The sequence below is a fragment of the Macrobrachium nipponense genome, chromosome 35 (assembly GCF_015104395.2).
Source record: "Macrobrachium nipponense isolate FS-2020 chromosome 35, ASM1510439v2, whole genome shotgun sequence".
NCBI lineage: Eukaryota > Metazoa > Arthropoda > Malacostraca > Decapoda > Palaemonidae > Macrobrachium > Macrobrachium nipponense.
This window is the reverse complement of record NC_061096.1, coordinates 39,962,648-39,988,548: the sequence shown is the minus strand read 5'-3', so window position 1 is coordinate 39,988,548 and position 25,901 is coordinate 39,962,648. Positions and strand designations below refer to the sequence as shown.

Here is a 25,901-nt window from a genome sequence, read left to right as displayed (position 1 = left end):
GGTTACTCTGAACAAAATGATCTCTCTCTCTCTCTCTCCCATATCTCCCTCTCCTTCCTTCCTCCCTCCCCCCCGGGGCTCTCTCCTCTCTCTCTCTCTCTCTGTCTCTCTCTCTCTCTCTCAAGGTAGAAAATAGCCACAAGTTCTCTCTCTCTCTCTCTCTCATCTCTCTTCTCCCTAGTTCCTCTCTCTCCTCTCTCCCCTTCCCTCTCTCTCTCGTCTCTCTTTCTCATCTCTCTTTACGTACGCTATAGTTTCTTGGTAATGCCAGAAATAGGGATTCCATTGAAAATCCGTTTAATAGACAATATCCATTAGAGTTCGTGCTGTTGCCAGAATTGCCAACATCCATTATTGCTTCCAGCGCCAATTAATCCACCGGGAATGACATCATTTAACTAGCTCTTGATTTCCAGCAGTTAAACAAGGACCGTGTTATTTGGGATCAGACTTTGTTTGTCAGGGTCAGCTATTGAGTGGCACTCTTAAATGCCAATTTGTGGGAATTGTAGAAAGACTGTGTACGCCTTGGTCGTCCTTTGGTTTAGGGTATAACAAAGTACACTTTATATTCTCCATTGATTTATTCATTTGTGTAATGAAATATATACGTAAATTATTTTTCTTTTTGATCGTGTAGGCATTCAGTTCTTCGACACCGTACTATACAACTTGAAGGTTTTTTTTTTATTTTTTTTGTTTTTTTTTTTTTTTTTTTTTTTTATATATATATATCTATGTATATATAAAAAAGTGAAGGTCACCGTCTTTACCGATAGTGGTGGGAACAAAGCTTTTCATTATTCTGTAAGACTGTAGATCGTTTTCCAAATGAAATGGAAAAAGGTTGGAGAGCTTTATCACTTTATCGTATCCGAGAGCGAAGGGATACATATAAAAACATAAATGCACAGAATTATCAATTTCTTGAGCATTATATATTGCAATAATATATATATATTGTTATATGTATATCTTATATTATATATATATATATATATTATTATATATATCTATATATTTATATATACTATATTTATATATATATATATATATATATATATATATATAGATATATATATATATATATGTGTGTGTTTGTGTGTGTGTGTGTGTAGAGAGAGAGAGAGAAAAAAGGTTTTATTATTCAACAGTTCATATGCCATTTCATTAAAGACCAAAAAATTGTTATGCCTCAGACTCGCAGTGCTGTAAATTCCAGGAATTCGTCTCATGTTATTTTCATTGAAGTTTCTCTTCCCTGCCCTGTTTCGTGGCAGCTGTTTCAGTGCCTAGTTCTGCACTGACGTCACTAACGATTCTCTCTCTCTCTCTCTCTCTCTCTCTCTCTCTCTCTCTCTCTCTCTCTCTCTCTCTCTCTGTGAATAACACAACACTTCTTTTTCCTTTATCGTATCCAGTGTGTGATAATGGCCTTGTTAAAACAACGTCAGCAGTCTCTCTCTCTCTCTCTCTCTCTCTCTCTCTCTCTCTCTCTCTCTCTCTCTCTCAGCGTTTCCCCTTTATTCCCCGTAAGCCATCACACGTTGCCCTTTTCAGATTTCTTGACGCAAGCACAGAGAACTTTTTGGATGATGAAACGTTTATATATATATATATATATATATATATATATATATATATATATATATATAGTATATATATATATATATATACATACATATCGAGCTACAAATGTCTATAATATCTAATTAGCTCTACCTCGGAATTGATATATTTTCATATATGTACCGAAGGGGAATTTTTAGATGATGATAATTTCGTCCCCTCATGGGATCGAACCACTGTCCAGTGGACGATATCGAAATCAGGACGGACAGTGACATTGCCGAATCGGCCAACAGATTTATATGAATCACGGTGATGTGATAATTATTCATATATATATATATATATATATATAATATATATATATATATATATATATATATATATATATATATCGGGTGCCGGTGCCACATAGAAGTTTTGGATTTAAGATCCTTTGGTTTTTCACTTGTAGTGAATGGATACGGAGGGGGATTATTCCCTCTGAGGCAGAAATATCTGGATTTTTTGATAAGTTGTAACAGGAAAGGGGATATATTTTGAATCTTTTGCAGCTCAGAGTTCGCCACTTAAAATTGTAAGTATGCGTTCTTTTCTGTGTATTCTTGCATACACGAGAGAGAGAGAGAGAGAGAGAGAGAGAGAGAGAGAGAGAGAGAGAGATGAAATCTCCATAGTTAATAGTTGACCAAGAGAGGATATAAACGTGTTTTGGTTTTACATTTTTTCAGTGCAGAGAGAGAGAGAGAGAGAGAGAGAGAGAGAGAGAGAGAGAGAGAGAGAGAGAGCGTTTGTTTAAACACATGCAGTTGAAAGCTGGTTAACAAGCATATTCAGCCTCTAAATATAAGAAGCGTGAGCTTCCTAAAAATCGTTTCAAAACCGACTTAAGTGTGCGCTATTGTAACCTTCTTCGAGCCTCATTGTACTTTTAATGTTGGAAATTGGCCCTTTGGTCGTATTACTGTGTAAGTTGTTATTTTCCATAAAGTTGCCTGTTTATTTTTGTTTTTGTTTGCGGTATTCTCATTAATTATTATGATATGAGTCTTTTATTATGTCCAGTATTTTCGCTTACTCGGGGAGCAAGCCTACAAACTACTACTACTATGTTGTTGTTGTTGTTGTTGTTGTTAGGGTTGTAGGAAAGGTCCATGGCAAAGCTAAAAAGGCCTGAAAAAGGTGTTTCGCGTTGAGTTAAAGATACAGGAACTTTAGGATAGGGTACTTATGATTTATTAGAATGAAAATGTAAAAAAAAAAATAAGTAATGCGCGTGTTAAAAAGTACAGAATAAGTATTTGAACGTAGATTTGAAGCACGCACGCAAAGTAAGCTGGAGGTCAGATCACGCCTTGTTAAGCTTGATGATACGACTAGAAAATAATGATGGTTAAAATAGTGAATAAGTATTTGTTAATTATGATTTCGTTATCTTCCAAAATTTGGTTCATTTTCTTGTCTTATTAAAAGACCCCTTTCTTCCCTGCCTCTTCATTCCAGAATTCTCTTAACTTCCTCTGTTTCCCTTTTCGTTCTTTTCGTTACCGGATGCAGGTGAATTTGCACAGACAAAAAATCTGTTGTTTAATAAAAGTACATGGAATTCTTTTTTGCGTCTGTTTCACGTGTAACTGACATGCCATTATCGCCTCAAAAAACGTTCAAGTGGACTCTCTCTCTCTCTCTCTCTCTCTCTCTCTCTCTCTCTCTCTCTCTCTCTCTCTCTCTCGTTTGATGTCACATTTCCGTGCTTCTTTTCACTTTCGTTTATGTTTTTTTTTTTGTCCTCATTTCTTTTGCCGGAAAATATGGGGAAGTTGTTATTCTGCTGAGGTTGTGTGGGAATTCTTCTTTGTTTTTCCACTTGGGTGGATTTTAACAATTAATTTTTCCCATTTTTGCAATGATTGTTCTATTTAAAACATTATATTTTTTTCTGTGTTAAGAGTTAATTTTATCTTCACTATTATTTATTAAAATTGTTTTTTCTGGTTAAGCAATTATTTTTTTTCCATCCTAACATTAATTTGTTTCTATTTTCACTATTTTTTCTAAATATAACTTTAAGATTGTTTGTTATATTTGCGATTTTCTGCTAGCTTGGTTCGTTATTGTTGAAAATTGGTTTATGCAAAATGTGAAATTTCTCTCTCTCTCTCTCTCTCTCTCTCTCTCTCTCTCTCTCTCTCTCTCTCTCGTGTATATTTGAAGATTTCGTCCAGGTCTCCACCATGAGAGAAGTGAGAGAGACCACACATACAGTGTATTATCCCCTCGTCTGCAAACACAATAGCCTTTCGCGATGCCGTTCCATTCTGCTTAGGTTGCATGTTGGCGCAGAATACCAATTTGAATTTCACGGACTCCTTGCTCTCTCTCTCTCTCTCTCTCTCTCTCTCTCTCTCTCTCTCTCTCTCTCTCTCTCTCTCTCTCTCTCTCTTTTTACGGAAGTATTTGGAGGAACTTTTAGAATGAATGGGAGTAAATGCATGATTACATCGTCCCATATTTTTTTGTTTTTCTTTTAGTAAGGGTATCAACTGGAGAAAGTGAAGGTGTGTATTCATATAGGATCATTCTAGCCTACGTCATGCGTTCCATACTTTTGGCATTTTGCACGTATGTATATGTATACTTATATATATATATATATATATATATATATATATATATATATATATATACTATATATATATATATATATATATATATATATATATATATATATATATATATAATGTGTGTGTGTGTGTGTGTGTGTGTGTGTGCATGTATATGTATGTATATATACATATACATATATAAATAAATAAAGATATATGCCACGAAGGAAAAATATATCTATTTGTGGATTTATCACGTTCCTAACTTTCGTTATTCAGTTTTACATACATATATATGAAACCTAAACTTTACTGAAGCTTGGGCATTGAGTGATGATAATAAATTTCCTTTGTATATTCTCTTTACGTTATTTATATCTTGTTTAATTACTTTTAAGCAGATATTTTGTTGTACACTTTGCTGTGAGAAGTATTGATCGATAGAGGTAAAGCTTGGTGGCCCTTGAGGCATTTTGCAAGAAAAATATGATTTTCAGAAGTATAAAATTGTCGAAACTGTGCGCTATTAGGTCAGCTAAATTATTCATAGCTTGCATTTATTTTGGCAATTTGGGCAAATCTTTCAAGAACTCCGGCGTCTCCATGGCAATATGTACTGAAGTATATTAGTCATAGTTTGGATTGAATGGAATTCGAAATCAGTAATACAGTAAAAATAAATTGGAACGTAAATACAAGTTTATTTGGTTCATGTGCAAGGTTCCTTTACTGTTTCATGAATTCTGTCAGTTACAATGTTTGTGGCATTTAAATGCCTTGCTTGGTATTTAAATGCGCATAAGATTAATGATCCTCACTTAGTATATATTGTGCGTGCTGAAACACTGTAAAGTTTGGGTACTTCTTTATCAGTCACGTACATATTTTGCGCTTGTAGGTTTTCGCGTTGCTTTAAAAAGGAGTTTTTCTTTCTCTTTCCCTTGTTATATTTGGTTATAATTAAGCTAATTTTTTAAAAAAGTTATATGACTCATACACGCTTGTGTATTGTATTATATACCGTAATGCAATAATGAAAGTCTTAACGTACAATGGAATGGTAAATCTTTGTGTATATAAGTCATCGAAAGATAATTATTTATGTCAACAGTTTTTCCTTGCTTAGGTGACTTTTATTTCATTCTGCCGAGTTATGTAATAATATGCACAACAGACTATACTCTGTTTTTTTCCAACTGTCCATCCGCCTGTGGTGTTTTTGTATGGTAACACTGCGTCCTGGGCTTTAGACAGTTACATTCAGCTTACGATTATAATAATATCCTATTTCGAATATTAACGATGTAATTCGCATACAGTAAATTATTAAAACACTTTTCAGTTGCAAATGTATACCTAGATATCCTTTTATTTACCTAAAACTTACACACTCGGTAACTATCTAAAGCCCGGGACGCAGTGTTACCATACAAAAACACTACCGGCGGATGGACAGATGAAAAAAAACAGTGTATAGATTCATGAGATTCCTTAAGGTTATGTTTACTTAGTGTGTATATGTTCTAGGGAGTGTCTTTGATGTATGGCCCTTGCAAATACTTTTTGATGATATCCTCAACTACTTAACTCAATCCTCGAGTGCCATAGTAGTCTCAGAGCTGAGATTGGCCAAGAGTGTGTTTAAATTTATGATCTATGTTTCCTCTCAACTATAGTCGAAGGAAGGGGGCTGAATGGCGAGTTGTAGTTTGTCTCTTAACGCTTGAATTTAATGTTTGTTCTTTTGAGTATTTCTGATTCATGAACTGGGTATGTCGTAGAGCTTGTCATTGGATCTTTGTTCTTTTCGTCATTGAGTGTTGAGACGAATTTCTCAACGGTTCCCTTTGCTTGCAGTATTGGATGTTTTTAACACCTATCAGATACTATCACAATTGTATTGTATAAGTTTGTTTGGTTTTATGGTCATTTATGCCAGTTTATATACCTTTGTTAGTGGTTTAGATTTGCTGCAAATATGTGGTAAATTGTCTTCCCATTAATATATATATATATATATATATATATATATATATATATATATTATATATATAATATATATAGTACGTGTGTGTGTATATATATATATATATATATATATATATATATATATATATATTATATGTGTGTGTGGTGTGTGTGTTGTGTGTGTGTATACTGACTTGCGCATTGAAGGTTTATGTATGCAATGCTTCGGAAGATTTATTATAACCTTGTCCACTTTACCAGTGTTAGTTTAAGAACGAGAATATAGAGTTCAGATATTTTTCCTTGCCGAAAAACAATGTAGCCGAAAACTTTATTCAAATTCAGTATAGCGCAATCTCTCTCGTTTCCTTTTCCCAAAGCCCTACGCGTTGCATAATCTGAATAAACCGAGTTTTATGTTTTGAACTTGTGCTCTGTTTTCTATTCAAACGTGTTTTTCAGCTGTTAGCTATTGCTGGTGTTGGGAAAGTGATTTGATGTCTTCCGTTGAAATGTTTTCAAAAAAGTTTTTTTTTCCCTTCAACTTGTCTATATTATTTGTTGAGCTATGGCATATTCATCATCATTATTATTTTCATGTTTTCGTCAACCTGTTTATATTATTTGTAGAGTATATATCATATTCATCATCATTATTATTCTCATTGCTTCTTTAAGTATTTCGAAAATAATTCATTTTTCTTGTAAGATTATATGAGGTTTTTTAATGTTCACTTTGGTCAAGCAGTTGCAGGTTGCTGCTTATTTGGGTACCATTTTCAAAATACAGTAGTAAAAACTTGCTTTAAGACTCTAAGACTCTCTCTCTCTCTCTCTCTCTCTCTCTCTCTCTCTCTCTCTCTCTCTCTCTCGGCAAGGTCCCAGCGGGAGCACGTTGAGGCTGACTAATTAGCAAAATGTGTTGTTAAGATGAGTGTTTTGCAGCGTTTAATTGGCATACCATCTCTTTGTTGCCGAGGAAACAACTCTAACCCATTCGCCTCTCTCTCTCTCTCTCTCTCTCTCTCTCTCTTCTCTCTCTCTCTCTCTCTCTCTCTCACAGTCTTGATTCTCTTATAATGTTTTTCCTCCCCATCTTGTGTTCCCACGTTGACTTTAATGTTTATCTTAATTATTAACAAAAAGTAGTATTGAAGACTATGAAGAATAATCACATTCTTTAAAGATGGGGATGACGTAAGACCCTTAACTTGTGTATTAAATCTTGATATTGCAAAAGTCTCATAGTCGCATGAGTCACTAAAAGATTGGTGAAATCCACAGTGGTGTCAGTGTAAATATAGTATATTATGAATATATAGTACTCAACGAAAACTTTCGAGAACCTGCCCCATTCTCCTCCTCGAAAGCTCTTGTTTTCTGTATGTTTTATAATTATTTATGCTTACTCCACTGGGGATTTCTTCAACAAATCCTGATAAATTGTTAGAAATCCACTTTTAAACCCTTAAGCTTGAAGAGAAATCTTTCCTCGGCGTCAGAGGGAATGAAACTAGGATTAGAACTTTTTGATTATTTTCAGTCCTTGTGGCAGCGAGGACAGCAGACCTCGTCAAGCTTAAGAGATTTCAGTGGATTTATTACGATATATCGAGATTTAATATACAAGAAAGTTTTCATTTTATCCTTCATCATGATACTGATAAGATTGATCGTTATTGGTGCAGCTGCATGTGTAGTTAATGTTTTCATGTTTGATTTGGCAGATAATGCGATTTTACCTTAATGATAACTCATTACTTTACTCTTTCCAAGTATCGGGATTTTTGTCGACTCAGAAATACTGTGGTGTTGTATGGTTTACCGTATAGACGACACCGTATTATTATTATTATTATTATTATTATTATTATTATTATTATTATTATTATTATTATTAAAATATTTTTTTGGTTAAATTTATGACGAAAAATACAGCTTGGTGATTCCAAATGTCTCCCTGCTCGGTTTATCATTACTTAATCGTGTAACTGCCTATACAGTACAAATATCCACCGCCTCATCTTGCATTGATGATGAAAGAATTCTGGAAAATCTCATGATTATCAGTGATTTCAGAATGTCCTTGCAAACTGACTTGAGACCACCGGCCTTAAAAATTCCGTTACCCATCGAATGAATCCTTTATTTAATATGAAGCTTTCAGAAACTTTTATCGTTTTGAATTGTGAGTCCGCACACGAGGGGTCATTCAAACAAATGAAAATGCGGACGAAACGGCCAAAGCTGTCGCGGAAATGACGGGATCAAGCAGAAATTTTAATAAACGGTTATGCTGCATCGCCCAAGTCCATTATAGTGATTAAATGCCAGACACAGTGGAATGATGAAGCTAACAGTGACGGATGAAAGAAGATGAAGCCCGAAGTAGGGTTGTGATAGTGAATGTAAAAAAAAAAATTAATGATGATAGTCAGAATAAATAAAATAAGAAGTCTTATGAGAAGTGCCATCATTTCGATACGAGAAGTGGGTATACCCATTGAAGGCCAAGCAACTTCACATAATATTGTTTAGCATATACGTAAGCTTATTCTCCTCATAAGGTTAGGCTTCAAAAGGTGCTATCATGTCGAATCTGAGAACAAATATTTTAGGTTATGTTTTATACCCCTGTGCCCTTCATCAGCCTAGCTGTATCCCACCTAAATCAAGTAACTGCCATTTATATAATTCACTGCTCAAGTCACCAAAGGCACTAATGCGTTTTCAGGAAACAGCTCTGAAGTAATTCGGGTGACTCTCAAACGTCTATTTATTCAGTTATAAAGTTTGTTAAGAGGCATTTTAAATGAAGTATCTACGTTTACGTAAGTTGTCAGGTTAGAATTTCATAATAGGTCTGAACCTCTCACGCATTCACTATCACGTTATATAAAAGGTCTTGAGTTGAGCGAATATCCCTTGAGCTAGCTTTCGCTAATATCGTAACTCTCTCTCTCTCTCTCTCTCTCTCTCTCTCTCTCTCCTCTCTCTCTCTCTCCAACGGTTCTGCTTTAAGAAGCCTCTGCAATTATTTCTTGCGTCCTGTTTCCCCCGCTCCATCAAAGATTGATACTTCTCTGGGGGCTCGTGGGTTGATATTTCTCTCTCTCTCTCTCTCTCTCTCTCTCTCTCTCTCTCTCTCTCTCTCTCTCTCGTATACCCGTTATTGGGAAGTGAAAATTTGCATGTGAATACTCGCATATAAGCGTTTAATTCTTGTGCATATTTTAAGGACATACCATTGCGCTCATACTAGATTCAGGAAAACAGTTGCACGCGCACATTATACATTTAATAAACGTGATCAATTGCCTCTCATTTAGATTTTCTAAGGAGTGATTCTCTGCCGAGCAGTCTGTACCCTTCAAATGGTTGACGCCAGTATGGTCGAGTCAAGTAACGTCATTTCATGGATTGATTTTTATAAACTAACGTTCCAGCAACTACTGCCATAGACGTAGTGTGGCTGGAAGATCATGGTGCATACTTTACGTGACATGATGGTGATGGCTTTCGTTGTCATATTTTGTTGAGATTTTTGTCATTCTTAATTTTCCCCCATATTTCGTGTGTGCTGCAAACGATGCTCGCCATTAGGTATAAAATTTATCAGATGGTCGTTTCGTAATATATATTTTTGCGATCATTCATTTTTTTTTAATGCCTTAAATCACGATGCGTTTCTTCCGCCAAGTTTCGTGTCATTTGTCATGCTTTTTACTCCGATAAGTGTTTATATTCTCCAGTTGTCTTTTTTTTATATAAAACAAAAGAGGAATTACTCTTCTTTCATTTTAGAAGCTTTCCCTTTCGTAGTCAAATCATGTCATGCTCGTGCAATCTTTTCAGTACACTATGCAAGTTATTCGTTTATCATTTATATAGTCTTCAGTTGTCTCCCTTTTTACTTAACACGAAAAATTAACGATTCTTCCATTCCATTGTGGAATCTTTCCCTCAGTAATGATACCTTAAACACACTAGAGTAAGCGACACTATACCGAACGAAACACCTCGTCATGATTTGCATTAACTTTTGGCCTATTTCCATTATTCATCGTATCAGTTGACCCCCTTTCATACTCGAAGGTCAATTCCACACCCAGTCTCAGATTTACATTAATCTCTTCTCTTCATGCATAGGTAAATGTGGCCTGCCTCTGCCTCTCTCTCTCTCTCTCTCTCTCTCTCTCTCTCTCTCTCTCTCTCTCTCTCTCTCTCTCTCTCTGATGTCGATGTCGTTGACATAAATTTGTGTCTGCATGAGGTAAATGTTTCTCCATGGATTTTAGATCCTACGTAATAGTACCATTAGATACCATTAGATAAAAGAATTATTATTATTATTATTATTATTATTATTATTATTATTATTATTATTATTATTATTATTAAGGTTCCTTTCATAAAAATAACGAAGTTTTACTTTAGTATTTTCGAGTGTTTACAGTACTTCAAATATCGTATCGTATTATTTCCCTTTGAAGTTTTACTCTCTCTCTCTCTCTCTCTCTCTCTCTCTCTCTCTCTCTCTCTCTCTCTCTCTCTCTCAGAGATTTGAAGTGACCTCTCTTTGAACGTTACGAAAAATGACTGAGGTGGGGGGGGGGGGGGTGGGGGGGGGGGGGCAGGCCAGGGGGGAAGCTCCCTTTCTCCCCCTCCATTCCCAGTTTTGAGACCCATCTTGAGTGTCCGGGGAGCAACACCAAGTGTCTGCGTGGGATCTCGCGCTATTAACACTTTCTCGTGTCCCCTCACTGAAGGTCATTCCCTCTGGAAAAGGCACATCCCTTAGGTGCTTTTAAAAACTCCCCTCTATCTCCTCCTTATCCCCCCCCCCCCTCCTTTTACATAATTGTCCCAGATTTTCTTTTTGCTGATGTTGTAACATTGAGGCGTTCTCTAATTGGTCCTGAAGTTTCTACACGTACGTAGGACTTTGTGGGGTCACTGTTGTTACGTTCTTGGTTGTGCCTTGGGGGAGTTATATTTTCCTTAGAGCATATAGGATTTAGTAATACACACACACACACACACACACACACACATATATATATATATTAATAATAATATAATATATATTATATATATATGTGTGTGGTGTGTGTGTGTGTGTGTGTGTGTGTGTGTGTGTGTTCCCTTTAATATCTAAATCCGCTCTACCTCGGAATTAATATATTTTTCATATATATGTTAACCCGAAAGGGAATTATTTTAGTGATAACATTTGTCGGCTCACGGGCTTGAACCGCCAACAAATTCAGGTGTGGTTAAAGGCTTCACTGTGCGTCCTGAATTTGTTGGGTTGCGGTGGTTCGCGCCCATAAGCCGACAAATTTCTTATCGACTAAAAAATTCCTCTTCGGTTAACATATATGAAAATATATTAATTCCGAAGTAGAGCGAATTAGATATTAAAGGACATTTGAAGCTCGATGTATGTATATGAATCACGGTAATGTGATATGACTATATATATATATATATATATATATATATATATATATATATATATATATATATATATATGTGTGTGTGTGTGTGTGTGTGTGTGTGTGTGTCTGTTTTTATGTATGCATGAATGAAGACTCTCCTCCAAATAAAGGGTGTCTTTCGAGAGAAAACAACTCTGTTCTCTGCCCAGTTCATATTTTAAATTGCTGCAGAATTATGGATGAAAATCATGTGCAGAAATTGTGTGTGTGTTCTCATATGATTGGTGTCACAGCTGTTTTTTGCAACAAACGGCTTGACAATTCGTATAATTTTGTCGTATCGTGTAGATGTGACCCAGCATTAATTCATTCAGAAGCATAAATGACATTTCCACGCTTAAGTTGCACTTAATTGTTTTCACAATGCCATCTCTTATGTTTTCTTTCTCTTATCACTAAAACTGGAGCCATTTATTAGAAATTCATCTCCCCTTTGTAATACTATCCCGAGGGTTTTTAATGCTGATAATATTAATTATGGTGGGTGTTGGCATAGAAGCCTCATGTATCGGTTCATCAGACACCAGGGAATTATGGGTAGTAATGTCAGTAGATTTTATCCTATCGACAATTTGTTTTGTTTATGCTTGCAGATAACATCAATGGTGTGTTTTGGATATGTGTGGGAGCACTTAGTTTTTATGGCTTTCGTAACAATGGGCTATTTTGATGTTATCAGTAATGTTTCGTGTTTACAAAAAAATTTTTTTTTTTTTTTAGCTCATTCGTCTAGTTTTTTATGGACAGCCTGATCTTTTGCTTTTATTTAAAGGAACGGGCTCTGCTGGGAATTTCTCTCTCTCTCTCTCTCAAATGTTGAAAAATAAGACCGCACATGCCACATGCTTATCAAATGAAACCCCTCTCTCCTCTCTCTCTCTCTTCTCTCTCCTTCTCCTCTCTCGTCTCTCTCTCTGCGTCTCTCTCTCTAAGTAACCCTCAGCTATCCAAAACCCCGCCTTTTCGTTTTTACCTCGGGGCAAATGTCAGATCAATTTGAAAACTTTGAGATCGATATCACTGACCTGCGTAGGGCCTAGACTGGAGATAGCGCTGCAACACGGGAGCTCGAAGCCTCGTAATTTCTATGAGATACGAGAGACCTAAGAGGAGGAGGAATCTTATTTCAATTTATATCTGCCTCGATTACTTTCGAGGGGCGATAACTCACTCACGGAAAAAGGATTCTGGAAGTTTTCCAGCATTTTTGTGATTTATTTTTCTTTTCGAGCGTTGAAGAGTTTGTATGTGAAAAGAGGATGATGTTTCCGTAGAGTTTTCCCACTTTACTGTTGCTGATAGTATTATTATTATTATTATTATTATTATTATTATTATTATTATTATTATTATTATTATTATTATTATTTCAAAGAAAAATCACAATCACATGAGTCAATAAAATGGAAAAGTACATCCACAATAGTTTGTCTGTTTGATTATATTTAAAATGTAAAGCAGATATTTTAAATAACAAAATCAAACAGACATACTATTGTGGATTTACTTTTCCATTATTATTATTATTATTATTATTATTATTATTATTATTATTATTATTATTAATTATTATTTAATTAATGGCAGTTACTTTTCACTTTGGCTTTTTGTGCCTTTGAAGTAACCTTTATAACAACTTGTTGAAGAAGTCTTGTTTCATTTTCTCATGTAAATATAAACATATGCCATAATCTGTTAAGCGTCGCATTATTAGCACAAACTCGTCCCTTATTAGCAGACCACCTGATTCATAATAAGTCTATTAATAGGTGAAATATGTCCTCAGCAACTGTTAGTAAATAAAAAAAAATATTCTTTGGTTATCCGCCAGTTGCTTGTATTTAATAGGAATCCGTTGAATTATACTACGTATAGACTTCTATTTTTTGACATCGTGGATGAAGGGTTGTGTTTAATTATAGCCTTACAGCGAAGTGAATAATTAGGTGATGATTAAATCTTCGTTAAATTTGAGCGGTCCGTTGCTAATTGCCATCATTAAGCTTCCAAGCCCCTCCCTACCCCTTCTCTCTCTCTCTCTCTCTCTCTCTCTCTCTCTCTCTCTCTCTCTCTCTCTCTCTCTCTCCGAATTGTGGTCTTCGTTCTGTTCATCAGGAGATCCGTAAAAGTGAAGGAGTCGGAAAGAATGCGAGTGTTTGAATGTGTTTGGTGTTTGTGGCGGACGTCACAAGTTGTTTGTGGCAGTCCGGTAATTACGAAATATTCAGAAATTGTTTGTGAAGATCCAGGAAGTGTGTGTGTGTCTCGAAGAAGGTTGTAATGTGGTGATTGTAATTTTTGTTTGTTCGTGTCTGTGGAAGGTGGGTTAGGTTTTAATGGTTAATGGAACTTATGAAACCTTTTTCGTGTTTATGTATGCAAAGAGGCTGATGGTGTGGGAGTTTCCCAACAAACACTCTTCATCCTTGAAAAGCTATTTAAGTGAGAATGGCGGTGTTTATTGCCAGGTTGTTTTTCTCTGCAAATCTCTCTCTCTCTTCTCTGGTCTCTCATCTCCTCTCTCTCTTATCTCTCTCTCTCTCTCTCTCTTTCTCCCCACTTCATTAATGGATACGGGGGGGCAATTTGATTTCGTTTTGCCAAAAAATAGCATTTGTGTTTAATAAACACCTCCAGCCTCAAATGGTTTTTGCAAGTTCTCGTGTCTTCTTTTCCTTGTTTGATTTATTTATTTATATGTTATATATTTTTATTTGCCTTTTTAAGCTATTATTAATACAATCCTACCATTCTTTATGGTGGATATTTATCTTGAAAATCTACCATAACTATAACTTATGGCTATTACGTCTTTAGTAACAAAGACAGAGCAACCTTCCTAATAATGGAAAACGATGCATTATGTCTCAGTAGAACCAAGTGGTTACTCACTAGTAAGAAGTGTCATTACGATATAATTTACGCCTAAATTTCTCTCAAACCTCCTTGATTAACTAGACTCAACGATCTACCTGTTCAAAGGTATGCTTGCATATTGATACCTTTTCTCTATTTTTTATTAATTAATTAATTTATCTTTTTTAATACCTTAGATTTTTCTGTATTTCCCCTTGCCTTCCCTTGCTTCTTGTTAATGAATTTCAAATTCTTTGGAAGCTTGATTTTCAAGTCAGTGGACCCTTTGGGCTTGTTCCATATGAATAGGTATCATCATCTGAATACTAATGGAGAAACAAATCCACAATTATGTATGTAATATACATATTTAAAGATAAAATTGTACAGATAGCTTTCCGAAATCTGTTCGTTTCCCCTGTTCAATCTCATGCTTTTTTTTTGACCTTTATATTTTTTCCAAGACGGATTTATTGAGAAATTTTAAAGGGATGTTTTTCCTCCTCCTCCTCCTCCTCCTCCGAAGCTTTGAACTCGAGGAGAATTTCATGTCAGTTATTTTTTTAAACTCCCGAAACTCCTGAAAGGTTTTTGAGTTCAAAGGCAGTTTCATGTGAGGATTTATTTCACAGTAAAGAAAACATTTCTGTTCATTTAGGCGTTGATTTCAAAAGTAGGATTTGATGTTTTAGATGGGGAAAGAAAAGTCGTAACTCTGAAAGTATCATTATCATCGCTCAAGAATTTTTTTTTTCAATTAATAACCACCCTACATTCCTTGAATCCTTTTCGGATGTGTTTTGTTTTATATCTTGAATTCATACTTCAAAGTTTCTTCTCCCTCTTTTCTTTCATAGTATTATTATTATTATTATTATTATTATTATTATTATTATTATTATTATTATTATTATTATTATTATTATTATTGTTATCTTGTTTTCTGTACGCAAATACTGCTTTACTGTTTACTAACAATTCCAAGTATTAAACATTTCTCTCCCTCTCTCTCCCGCAGACCGCACGTCGGGCACGGAGAAGAATGACCCCCACCGCTTCGTGGAGGGCATAAGCTTCAAGGGCAAGCTGATAGGCGTGCTCGAAGTGGCGGAGGCGCGCGGAGACCGAATGTGTCAGGAGGCGTTGGCCGAACTCAAGATGGCCGTCAGGGCGGCCGGCGAGCATAAGCAGCGCATCGTCGTCACAGTCGCCATGGACGGCATTCGGCTGCGAGATGAAAGATCGAGTGTGAGTTTTTTATTTATTATTATTTTTTTTATTTATTTATTTATTTTTTTTTTTTGCTGCTGTTGCTGCTAGACAAAAGGTCGAGTGTATTTTGTTTGTTTGTTTATTTATTATTTTAATTTGTGCTAGACAAAACTTTTATTTTGTTTTTTTTTTGCTAGACAAAAGGCGAGCGTGTGTGTGTGTGTTTTTTTTTCTCTCTCTCTCTCTCCGTTTTGGCTTTGGCTGCTAGACAGAGGATCGAGTGGGTGTGTGTGTGTGTATTTTTTTTTTTTTTTTATACGAGTATTTTCTTGGTTTTGCGTCTTAGTTCTGGCTGCGAGATGAAAGATTTTTTTATTCAGCTGTGAGATGAAAAATCGAGTGTGTGTGTGTGTGTGTGTGTGTGTGTGTGAGAGTGTGTGTGTGGGTGTGTGTGTGTGTGTGTTTTTTTTTTTTATTTTTTTTTTTTTTTTGGTGGTGCTTGGTTCGTGAGCGAGTTTTGCTCAGGTCAACGACGAGTGTTGTTTTTTTCCGAGCATTTGCTTCTTTTCGTTGTTTTGTTTTGGTTGGCGCGCGAGTTTTACTTCGGAATAGAGTGTAAAATAAGGCTTAGGCCAAAGACGAGTGTGTTTTAGGTATTTGTTTGTGTTGGTTCGCTAAGACAAGTGTGAGTTTTATTTTAATTTACTTAAGAGTATTTGATTTGGTTTTGGTGGTTTGGTTCGTGGGTGAGTTTTCCTTTGGTATGGAATGGAATATAAAACTTTGGCCAAGGATCTGTGAGGTCATTCAGCTCTGAAAGGGAAGATGAGAGTAATGTTTTAATGGCGTAAAAGGAGGAAGGTCTCGCAGTTGCACTAAAAAACGATAATTAGGAGAGTGTGGAAGTCAAGATGGAAGAAAGAGACTACGAACGGAGACACAGTAAAAGGAATGAAAGGGATTGCAGCTAGGAGTCTACGGACACTGAAAAGAACCTTAAGGAATACCTACAGTACACCGCACGAGGAGCACTTGGCGGCACTATTAACCTTACTTGGAGTTTTACTTTGGTTCCTACGCTGTTCCTAAGACTTTCATTTACTAAGCATCTTGGGTCATTCCATAAGTAACAGTATGAATGGAGTACTAGTGTAGAAGTAATTGTAGTTGTAGTTGTAGTTGTAGTTGTAGTTGTAGTTGTAGTAGCAGTGTAGTATAAATTTTTTTAGTAGGTGCTTTCTCTAGCTTATACCGTACCATACTCCCCTTCAGTGTCTGCTTATTCATTGGAAATGTATTTTGTTTTATAAAATATTAGTTATTATATTAAACATCTTAATAATCCATGTAACCATGAGGATTCCTTTCTTTGCATCATTAAAAGCTTATTATCAAATGTTATATGTATAAATGTGGTGTAATTATTGTGGAATACTTATGATTTAGTTTTTTTTTTAGAATTAACGTGGCTCGAATGGGTAATTCCATTTTTCCGACAATAGTAAATTGATGTTGATTATCATCAGGAAGTTTCCATTAACTTTATTTACTTGATGAACTAGCTGCCTCTCTCTCTCTCTCTCCTCTCTCTTCTCTCTCTCTTCTCTCTCTCTCTATCTCTCTCTCTCAATCTCGTCTCTCTCTCTCTCTCTCCTGCTTCTCTCTCTCTCTCTCTCTCTCTCTCCCTCTCCTTGCAAGTAGACTATTATTAATCTCTTGACTCAGCGTCGGAAATAAAGAAATTGTACCCTCATTTTCATTTAGTTTTCGTCATGCATTGGAAAGTTCGTAGTTTTAAGCATTGTCTTCACAACTGTTCTCTGTGACGGTTTTAGACATTTTTTATTTTTATTTTTTATGTCCTTTGTGAAAAGGGATTCGAGAGTTTTTGTGTATTCACTGACGTGTACATCACTAATGATTCGTTATATATATTAATATATGTATTGTATAGAATATATATCTATATATATATATATATATAGATATAATTATATTAATATATTATAGTATATATATATAATATATATATATACAATACACACACATTTGTGTGTGTGTATATATTCTTGTAAATAATACATCCCATGCCTTCGTCCTTTGCAGGGTTAAATTTAGAGCTTGTTAAACCTTCGGTCAGCAAATCATTTTTGGGGAGGATGAGGTTGCTGGCCCCATGCCTTTTATTACTAGCCTGGCTACGTACACTGTCGGCTAGTAGATAGATCGATAGATAGATACGTCAGAACGAACGTAAATAAAAGCAAGAAGTTCATAGTTGTAGCAGAATTTCTGCTCTACAAAAAAGAATTAATAGATAAATAAATAAATAAGATTTCAAGAATCTCCCAGTTCGACATCCTACGCGAAAAAATCCAAACAGCCTGGAGCGACAAATTCTGAATTGACCTGCTTGAACCTGGGGGTCTTATAATAAGCCAGGTCTTATCACACGCCAGGTCGCACCCGGTAATTAACCTGTGAACACCTCAAGGGAAGGAGGAGGAGGAGGAGGAGATCATCATTAAAGGGTCGTTTTAACCACGGTTAGTTTAAGCTTACGGGGTGATTCCTGCTGGTGTCCCTTTGGGGGAAGGGGTGGGGACGGGAAAGGGGATAATGGTCCCCCTTGGGGAGAGGGGGTGGGGTTGCTGGGGGCAAAAGAATTGGATGATAAGTGCCGGTGATGAAAATCCATTATCAGGCTGAACCCGGCGACAGATTGTGCAATGGTGACTGCCTTCAGCTTTAAGCTCCGCCGTCATCGCAAGATTCGGGGGGAATGGTGAATATTATTTCAAATTTTAAATTCTCCTCCAAAATAAGGTTCCTCTTGAAATCTTTAGGTCGTGCTTTGCATTTGAGAATACAAAGTATTGTTCGTGAAAGCTTAGTCGTAGGTAATGTTATTGTCTAAAAATGCTTCGTTATTACAGAATCAACTATGATTTATAATGAGCATTCTAACATATATGTAAAAAGAGAACACACATTTTAACATAGAAATTATAATCTGCTTCAGAAAGCTCATTCGTAGGTAATATTATTGTTTTAAAAATCCTTCTATTATAGAGATGAACAATAATTTGTAATGAGCATTCCAGTACATATGTAAAACAGGGAACACAGTATTGTAGCAGCTGACAATTATAATCCGCTTCATCTTTTAATCAAGGGTAGTTTATAATGAGCATTCCAGTCTGTACGTAAGACGAGAACACACTAAATACACTACCTATTTCAACAAATAAAGACTGTAATCCATTTCATGCATTATGCATGACAAATAGGAAGAATTTCTTCCCATTTTTACGCGTTTAGAGGCAGCCAACTGATTAATCCTGCAAATGTCAAACCATTTTTTCAGCAACAGGAGAGGGCGTGAGCGTCAACGCGAAGCCACAAATTACGGAAATTTCGTGTAATTATGGCCAGTGCCATAAAAGTCTAAGTTTGTAATCAGACGAGTGATAATTGCTTTACGCTTATTTACAGCCAAAATTATTTTGAGAGGACTCTTCTAAATTTAATCCTTTGGAATATTAAGGTTTAGCGTTCTGTGTCTGATCTGCAGAAGCCTTTATGTCGCTTGCAACGTTTTATTATTTATTTCAGATTTTTATGGAGTCCTGTGAAGTAAGTGGCTGTCAAATAGTACTTCTGACTTACGAACATTATTTTAGAGGAAATCCCACAAAAATTCTCTCTCTCTCTCTCTCTCCTCTCTCTCTCTCTCTCTCTCTCTCATACACACACACACACACACACACACACACACACATACACGGTTTGTGGGTTTTAATTCGGTTTTAATTTTATACTCTATATAGAACATATGTCATATTCATTAGGAAATTACAGATGCCTAACGTTCTATGGCTTTGGTTTGTAAGCAAAGATGATGTCATGAAAGCACATTAATCAATAGACCTCCGAATGGAAAACATTTACCTTTCCCGGGGTGTCTGCGGCATTTGCATTGCAAGGGAATATAAGTAATTGAGATCCATAAAAAGGGGATTGAAATATACGAAGAAGAAAAATAAGTTGAATGGAGAAAGTCTTGCTTCTCAATTAAGTTAGGAGTAATTTAATTGGACCAAGAGAATTGATATAATTATTAAAAAGGTCAAAATTGAATTAAATTCGCTACGATAGATATTGTAAACATACTTGACACAGACAACAGAATGTATAAAGAAGTTGAGTACAGTGAAGATTTGGGGAAAAGGACGGAAACGGGCAAACAGTTGAAATTAGGAATTAAATCATGAAGAAATGAGAAGTGGAAAAGAAAATTATTAAAGAAAGGGAGACTAAATGAAGTGTTACGGGTAAGAACGCTCGACGTCAAGAAGTGAAGCTAAGAGCTTAGAGAAGATAAACAGATTGGAATGAACATGACAAGATAATTTTAGGAAGGAGGGGTCAAGAAAACTGGTGAGAATAAAGTCCCTCGGGAAAGTTAATCAAATGAACGGTTATGGAAGGTGTGGAGATTCCAGGAAAATAAACGAAAACTCTGTTGACTTTTATATATTGAAGTAGATACTTTTGCAGGAAATGAATTGCGGTAGATTCATCCAAAACCATATTATTACGTAGAGGTGTAACAAAGGATGTAGGACACACCCTAGCCATGAAAATGAGTGGAATTCCTCCTTCTCTTCTCTTTTCTACTTTTCTTATTTTATTCTTATTTTTTATTGACAGACTTTTGCTTGCAGAAAAGAGAAGGGTCATGGCATAGATGAATTTATGATTTGAGTAAAATGACAGCAAACAGGATTATGATGAATATTGGTGATCATGATGATAACGATAATGAGGTGAAGAGAAGCCAAATTATAAAGATAAAACCAACAGATCATATGTTAGCCGAGTAGAAACGAAAGACGAAAAGAACAAAAAATAAGAGTAGCTAAGAAATGGGTAATAAATGGAACCCATTCAAGATATTGGCATTAAAGTGATGAATGAAAAGTAGACTTAACAGAAATGGAAATTGAATTATTAAGAATGGAAATGAAATAAAAAAAAAAAGATGATTAAATGACGAGATCCTGTTGCATTAGTTAATTTGTCCACGAATCACAAAGCCACGTTATGACGTAAATTTGCAATAGGAATGAAACGTCCTCTATTCACATCAGGTTGTCGTTCTTTCCCCTTTAGCAAAAAAGAAAAAAAAAAAACTTTGCACAACAGTGGTTGTAAGAACCCCAGAAAAACGTTAAAAAAAATTTAGAATCCTAAACAAAAGTTACAAAATTAAAAATGAGTAAAAAATAGCTGAAAGACTCGAAACAAAATTTACAATTCATTACGAAAAAAAGTTAAAAGACCTTAACCATAAGTTACAGAATTAACAGATCAGTAAAATAAAAAGAAAAAGTGAAAAGATTCAAAACAAAAGATACACATTTAACAAACCAGTAAAGAATAAAAAAAAAATTATTAAGTCCCAACATGAAAGTAACAAGAGTTAACAAACCAGTGAAAAATTTTAAAAGGACCCCCAAACAAAAGTTACAAAATTAACAAAGCAGTAAAAAAAATAAAAAAAGGTAAAAAGACTTCAAACCAAAGTTGCAGAATTAACAATGATAATAAGGGGAACGGGGGGATGGGGGATGCGAAGCTATAAATTCCAGCCTCGCAAACAAACTGTTTCAAATAGCGCATTTGCTCTCCGGCGCTCTTTGTTTGCAAATAACGAAAGGGGATTGCCGCTTCCTGGTTCGAACATGTGAATGCGTCTCTCTCTCTCTCTCTCTCTCTCTCTCTCTCTCTCTCTCTCTCTCCTCTCATTAAATCGCTTTTAATTATTCAGTATTGTATTTTTGTGGAAGTGGGCTGGGGGCTAGGGATACTTTGTTTCAGTATTTGTGGCGTGCAAAAATCTTTTTTTTACTCAGTTATCAGGAGAACCCCTCCCCCCCAAAAAAAAAATAAACAATTATGTAACAGGTCGTGTTTATATATATATATATATATATATATATATATATATATATATATATATATATAAACACGACCTGTTACATAAATTTTTTTTTCTTTTTTATTTTTTGGGGGTTAGGGGGTTCTGATAACTGAGTAAAAAAAAAGATTTTTGCACGCCACAAATACTGAAATGTGAGAGAGAGAGAGAGAGAGAGAGAGAGAGAGAGAGAGAGAGAGAGAGAGAGAGAGAGAGAGAGAGAGAGATTTTTTGTTGGGTGGCAGATCGTTGCCTGTCAGATCGAGAAAGGGTAAGAAATCTTAAAATAAATTTTGTAACGTTCCAGGCATCAATTATGAACAGATAATTAATTCTACTTAAAGTGTGCAAACAACTACCGATACCAGTATTTGTTTTTTGGAATACTTCCACATCTTCAAGTAGGTATAACTAGCCCCCTTTATTGTGTCGGGTAAAATGTCAATTGCCTTGATTTTCAAATTGATATTGAATAACCATTATTCATTTTATATATCGTTTATACATTTAAGCATTACGTCATATTGTTTAGTTTTGGTCCATTAGCCTCTCTGACCTTTGTGATTCTCTCTCTCTCTCTCTCTCTCTCTCTCTCTCTCTTCTCTCTCTGACAAAAGAATGTGCCATGTAGGGAAATACCATCATATTCTGCGCAAGTTAATTACATACATACATTCATACCTACATACGTACATAAGAATGTATTGATTTTGTTTTATTAATTGAACGGGTGCAACTGACACATAATAAGAATTCGGTGATTGATTGCTTGATCGAAGTGGCGCGACAGACATAGGAATTAGCTGATTGACTGCGCTGTCGAACTGGCGCGACGCGCATACATGCATTCATAACATACATACATATACAAGTACATAAGAGTTAGCATTCATAACATACATACATATACAAGTACATAAGAGTTAGTTTATCGATTGTTCCATTGAACTGGCCTGGCCAACACATACATACATACATACATACATACATACATAACACGTAAAAACCGCCTGAGAACGTTGGTGCAGACTATCGAGAGGAATATTTTCGTACCCGATAGGTATCGGTTTTTTCACTTAATTGGTTGCCACCTTTGTCCGGGAGAGAGAGAGAGAGAGAAGGAGAGAGAGAGGGGGGGGGTGGGATGGGGGTTGTTGGGGGGAGTCGGGCAGATGACGCCAGTGCGTAAAGAAAAGAATATAAAGCTTCCAAAATATTTGTCACTCGATGACGCCGGCTCTCGCTTTCACGTTATTATTGATCGCGAGGCCATTTGATGCCAAGTCTGTCCTTTTTTTTTCAACGTAAAGGGGAAAAAGCTTTACGAAAAGGGGTTTAACTTGAATAGACATTTGTGGGTAATGTTGGGATAGGATTCTTTAAAGCTCACCTGAGCAAGCTGGTCGGATCAGATTACAGTTTGGCTGATTAGGACACACTCTCTCTCTCTCTCTCTCTCTCTCTCTCGCTCTACTCTTCTCTTCTCTCTCTCTCTCTCCTACTTTTCAAATCTTCCCATTTTCTAGCTTCAAGGAGCCCTTATCCCAAAGTTTTTGGATCCTTGTTTGGTCTTCAACCTTTCAAGATAATCGCCTTGGTGAACACTTAGAATTTTATGTACAGCACTTCCATTTTGAATTCATTTGTTCTTCAAATTTGCATTTGCTTACCCAGTCTTTAAAGGGGGTTTGTTCCATCTTAAAAAGGACTGTTCCATCACTGAAAGGGATTTGTTCCATCTTTAAAAAGCGGTGTGCTCAATTTTTAATAATAGTTTGCTCCATCTTGAAAAGGAGTTTGTGCAATCTGAAAAAGTGATTTGTTCCATCTTGAAAAGGAGTTTGTGCCATCTGAAAAAGTGATTTGTTCCATCTTTAAAATGGTGTGTTCAATTTTTTAATAGTAGTTTGTTCCATCTTAAATAGGAGTTTGTTCCATCTCTAATAAAAGGAGTTTATTCCACCTTAAAAAAAGGGGTTTGTTCTATCTTTAAAAGGGGTTGTTACATGTTTAAAAGGGGGTTGTTCCATCTTTAAAAGGGATTCGTTCCATCTCTGAAAGGGGGTGTGTTCAATTTTTAATAGTAGTTCGTTCCATTTTTAATAGTAGTTTGTCCCCGTCTGGCGCAACTGTCAATTAGCAGTCCCTCCTCATGAGACCACCTGCTCGCACCATGAACCCACCCTTAGACGTCGGGTCCCTAATTGTCAAACGTCAACCTTACGTGTCCCAAAACGTCTGACGCCAGACCCCGCGCCCTGTAACTTCCAAACTCGAGATTTTTTATTTATTTATTTATGTATTATTGTTATTATTATTCTATCAAGGAAAGGCAAAGGACCAGTAAGTCGAATATGTTTCTTTGCTAAAGGCTTGGAAAAGGAAAGGAGGTTAACTGATTAATCAAATTTAAGTAGCTCACTCCTTAATAGATAAGGTTATTGGCGTCGGAAATTTAGTTTTAGGTAGAAGGAGGGATGGAAAAAGGACATAGATGTCCAAGTGAGAACCGAAGAGGAGAGAGAATTCCCTATCTTCGCCTGGAAGTGACAAAAAAAATGAGTAACACATATTACACGACATGCCCTCAGATATGGGCAATTTCCTCTGATCTCTGACCACCACCTCCTCCTCCTCCTCCATCCTCCTTCCTCCTCCTCCTCCTCCATCATGTAAGGCGATTCTTGTGACGACAATGTGTTTTCTCAGGGTTCAATGTTTCTGTTGAGGTCTTTTGTTCCTCTTATTCGATGTGATTGCCGTTGTCTTAGAAAGCTCTTAACTCCTCTCCTTGAAGTATGTTTTATCCACTTTGTTTTCCTGGAAATCAGTCGATTCTTGGAGGAACTGAAGTTACTGTTAACGTTGTTATTTAGTTGATTTTTTTTCTTTTTAAGGGCTTCAACATTTTACCGAAAATAGAACATGTTCAATAAGCGTATCTCTCTCTTTTTGTTTCATTTCTTCCTCTCGTTCCCATCTAGTTTTCAATTTTAATCCTTCCTCCTGAGATCTGAGATCAGTCTGTCATATGAAATCACAAAAAAAATCGAGGCTTGAGCTAGGCTAGACCCTACAATTGTACTTTGGGGAAAAAGAAATAACATAAGTCCTACATGTTAAAATTGCTTTTTTTTCCGGGAGGCTGGTTTCTTAAGCGTTCAGAAAAGATATTTGCCAGTATGACTGGTGTTCTAAATGGTCCACTCAGAAAGATCACCTCTCATTAGTGTGGATTAACATCAAAGTATTTACTAAACAGTCCATTGTAATTATTTTTCGTATTGGAATCAACCCGTAAAAGATAAGCAATTAGTCGAATATTTATTCATAGCATTGCTAAAGACTAGACATGAAACTGAAAAATAGTGTTGCGCTTCAACGAGGGTAGTAATAATTGGCAGAGGTCGACGGGACGGACATTTTATACATCTTTCCTAGTACTTTATAGGCGCCAAGAGCCGACTTCCCTTGAAGATTCTGTCAGTAATTCTTGTAGCAGTGGTATTTAATTCCACATTTCATCAAATTTCAGGTATTAAATAGTAACCATGTAATTAGATGCCTTCGTAGCTTTTCAAATATCTGGAGAGCATTCGCTTTATTTATTTATTAATTTTAATTTTTTTTTTATAAAGCAACTCGCACACTTAATCGCCGACTACAAAATTTTATGCAGGTACACAGTTTAGTGTGTTTATTGACCAGAGTGTCTTTTTTTATGACAGTAACATTTCATTTGATGTCAAATAAAATAAACTCCAGGAATTGCTAGAGTCTGAAGGCACTAACGAAATTCCAAGGTGGACCAAGCTCTCTTCCCCTACGAATTCCTTGGTTGCACCCCAACCAAAAAAAAGGGGGGAGAGGGGTGAAGGGGTGGGGTTGGTTAATTGAAGACAACCACACAAGCTCTCGAGAGCGGAAGTTATTCCAGGGGAATTATATAAGCAATTGTTTACTTATCAAAAGAAACATGATAATGTTGCAACACATTGCTCAAACCACGTATTAAATACTCAACATAACAACCAAAGTTCACAGCCTTTCCTTCATCCAAAAGCAGAATAGGAAATAAACAAGATAAAAGTAAAAGTGAGTCGTCAAGTGTCGTGGAAACATGGAGAGAGGGTGAAGGATGCTGCACATTGGATAATACGGCTCTAGAGTCGAAATGGATTCCAGTTCGAATCCAGTAGGTCGATC

General features: G+C 35.9%; 1 protein-coding gene across 7 annotated transcripts in view; it reads left to right on the top strand.

The window, feature by feature from the left end:
• The window catches only part of LOC135208664 (protein disabled-like), a 196,794-nt gene that overhangs the window by 139,499 nt on the left and 31,394 nt on the right, over positions 1–25,901 (top strand). For all 7 annotated transcript variants that reach the window (XM_064241092.1, XM_064241088.1, XM_064241089.1 and 4 more), the window contains one exon: positions 15,519–15,748. In XM_064241092.1, coding sequence (XP_064097162.1) covers positions 15,519–15,748 — 230 coding nt within the window. The remainder of the gene's footprint in view (positions 1–15,518; positions 15,749–25,901) is intronic.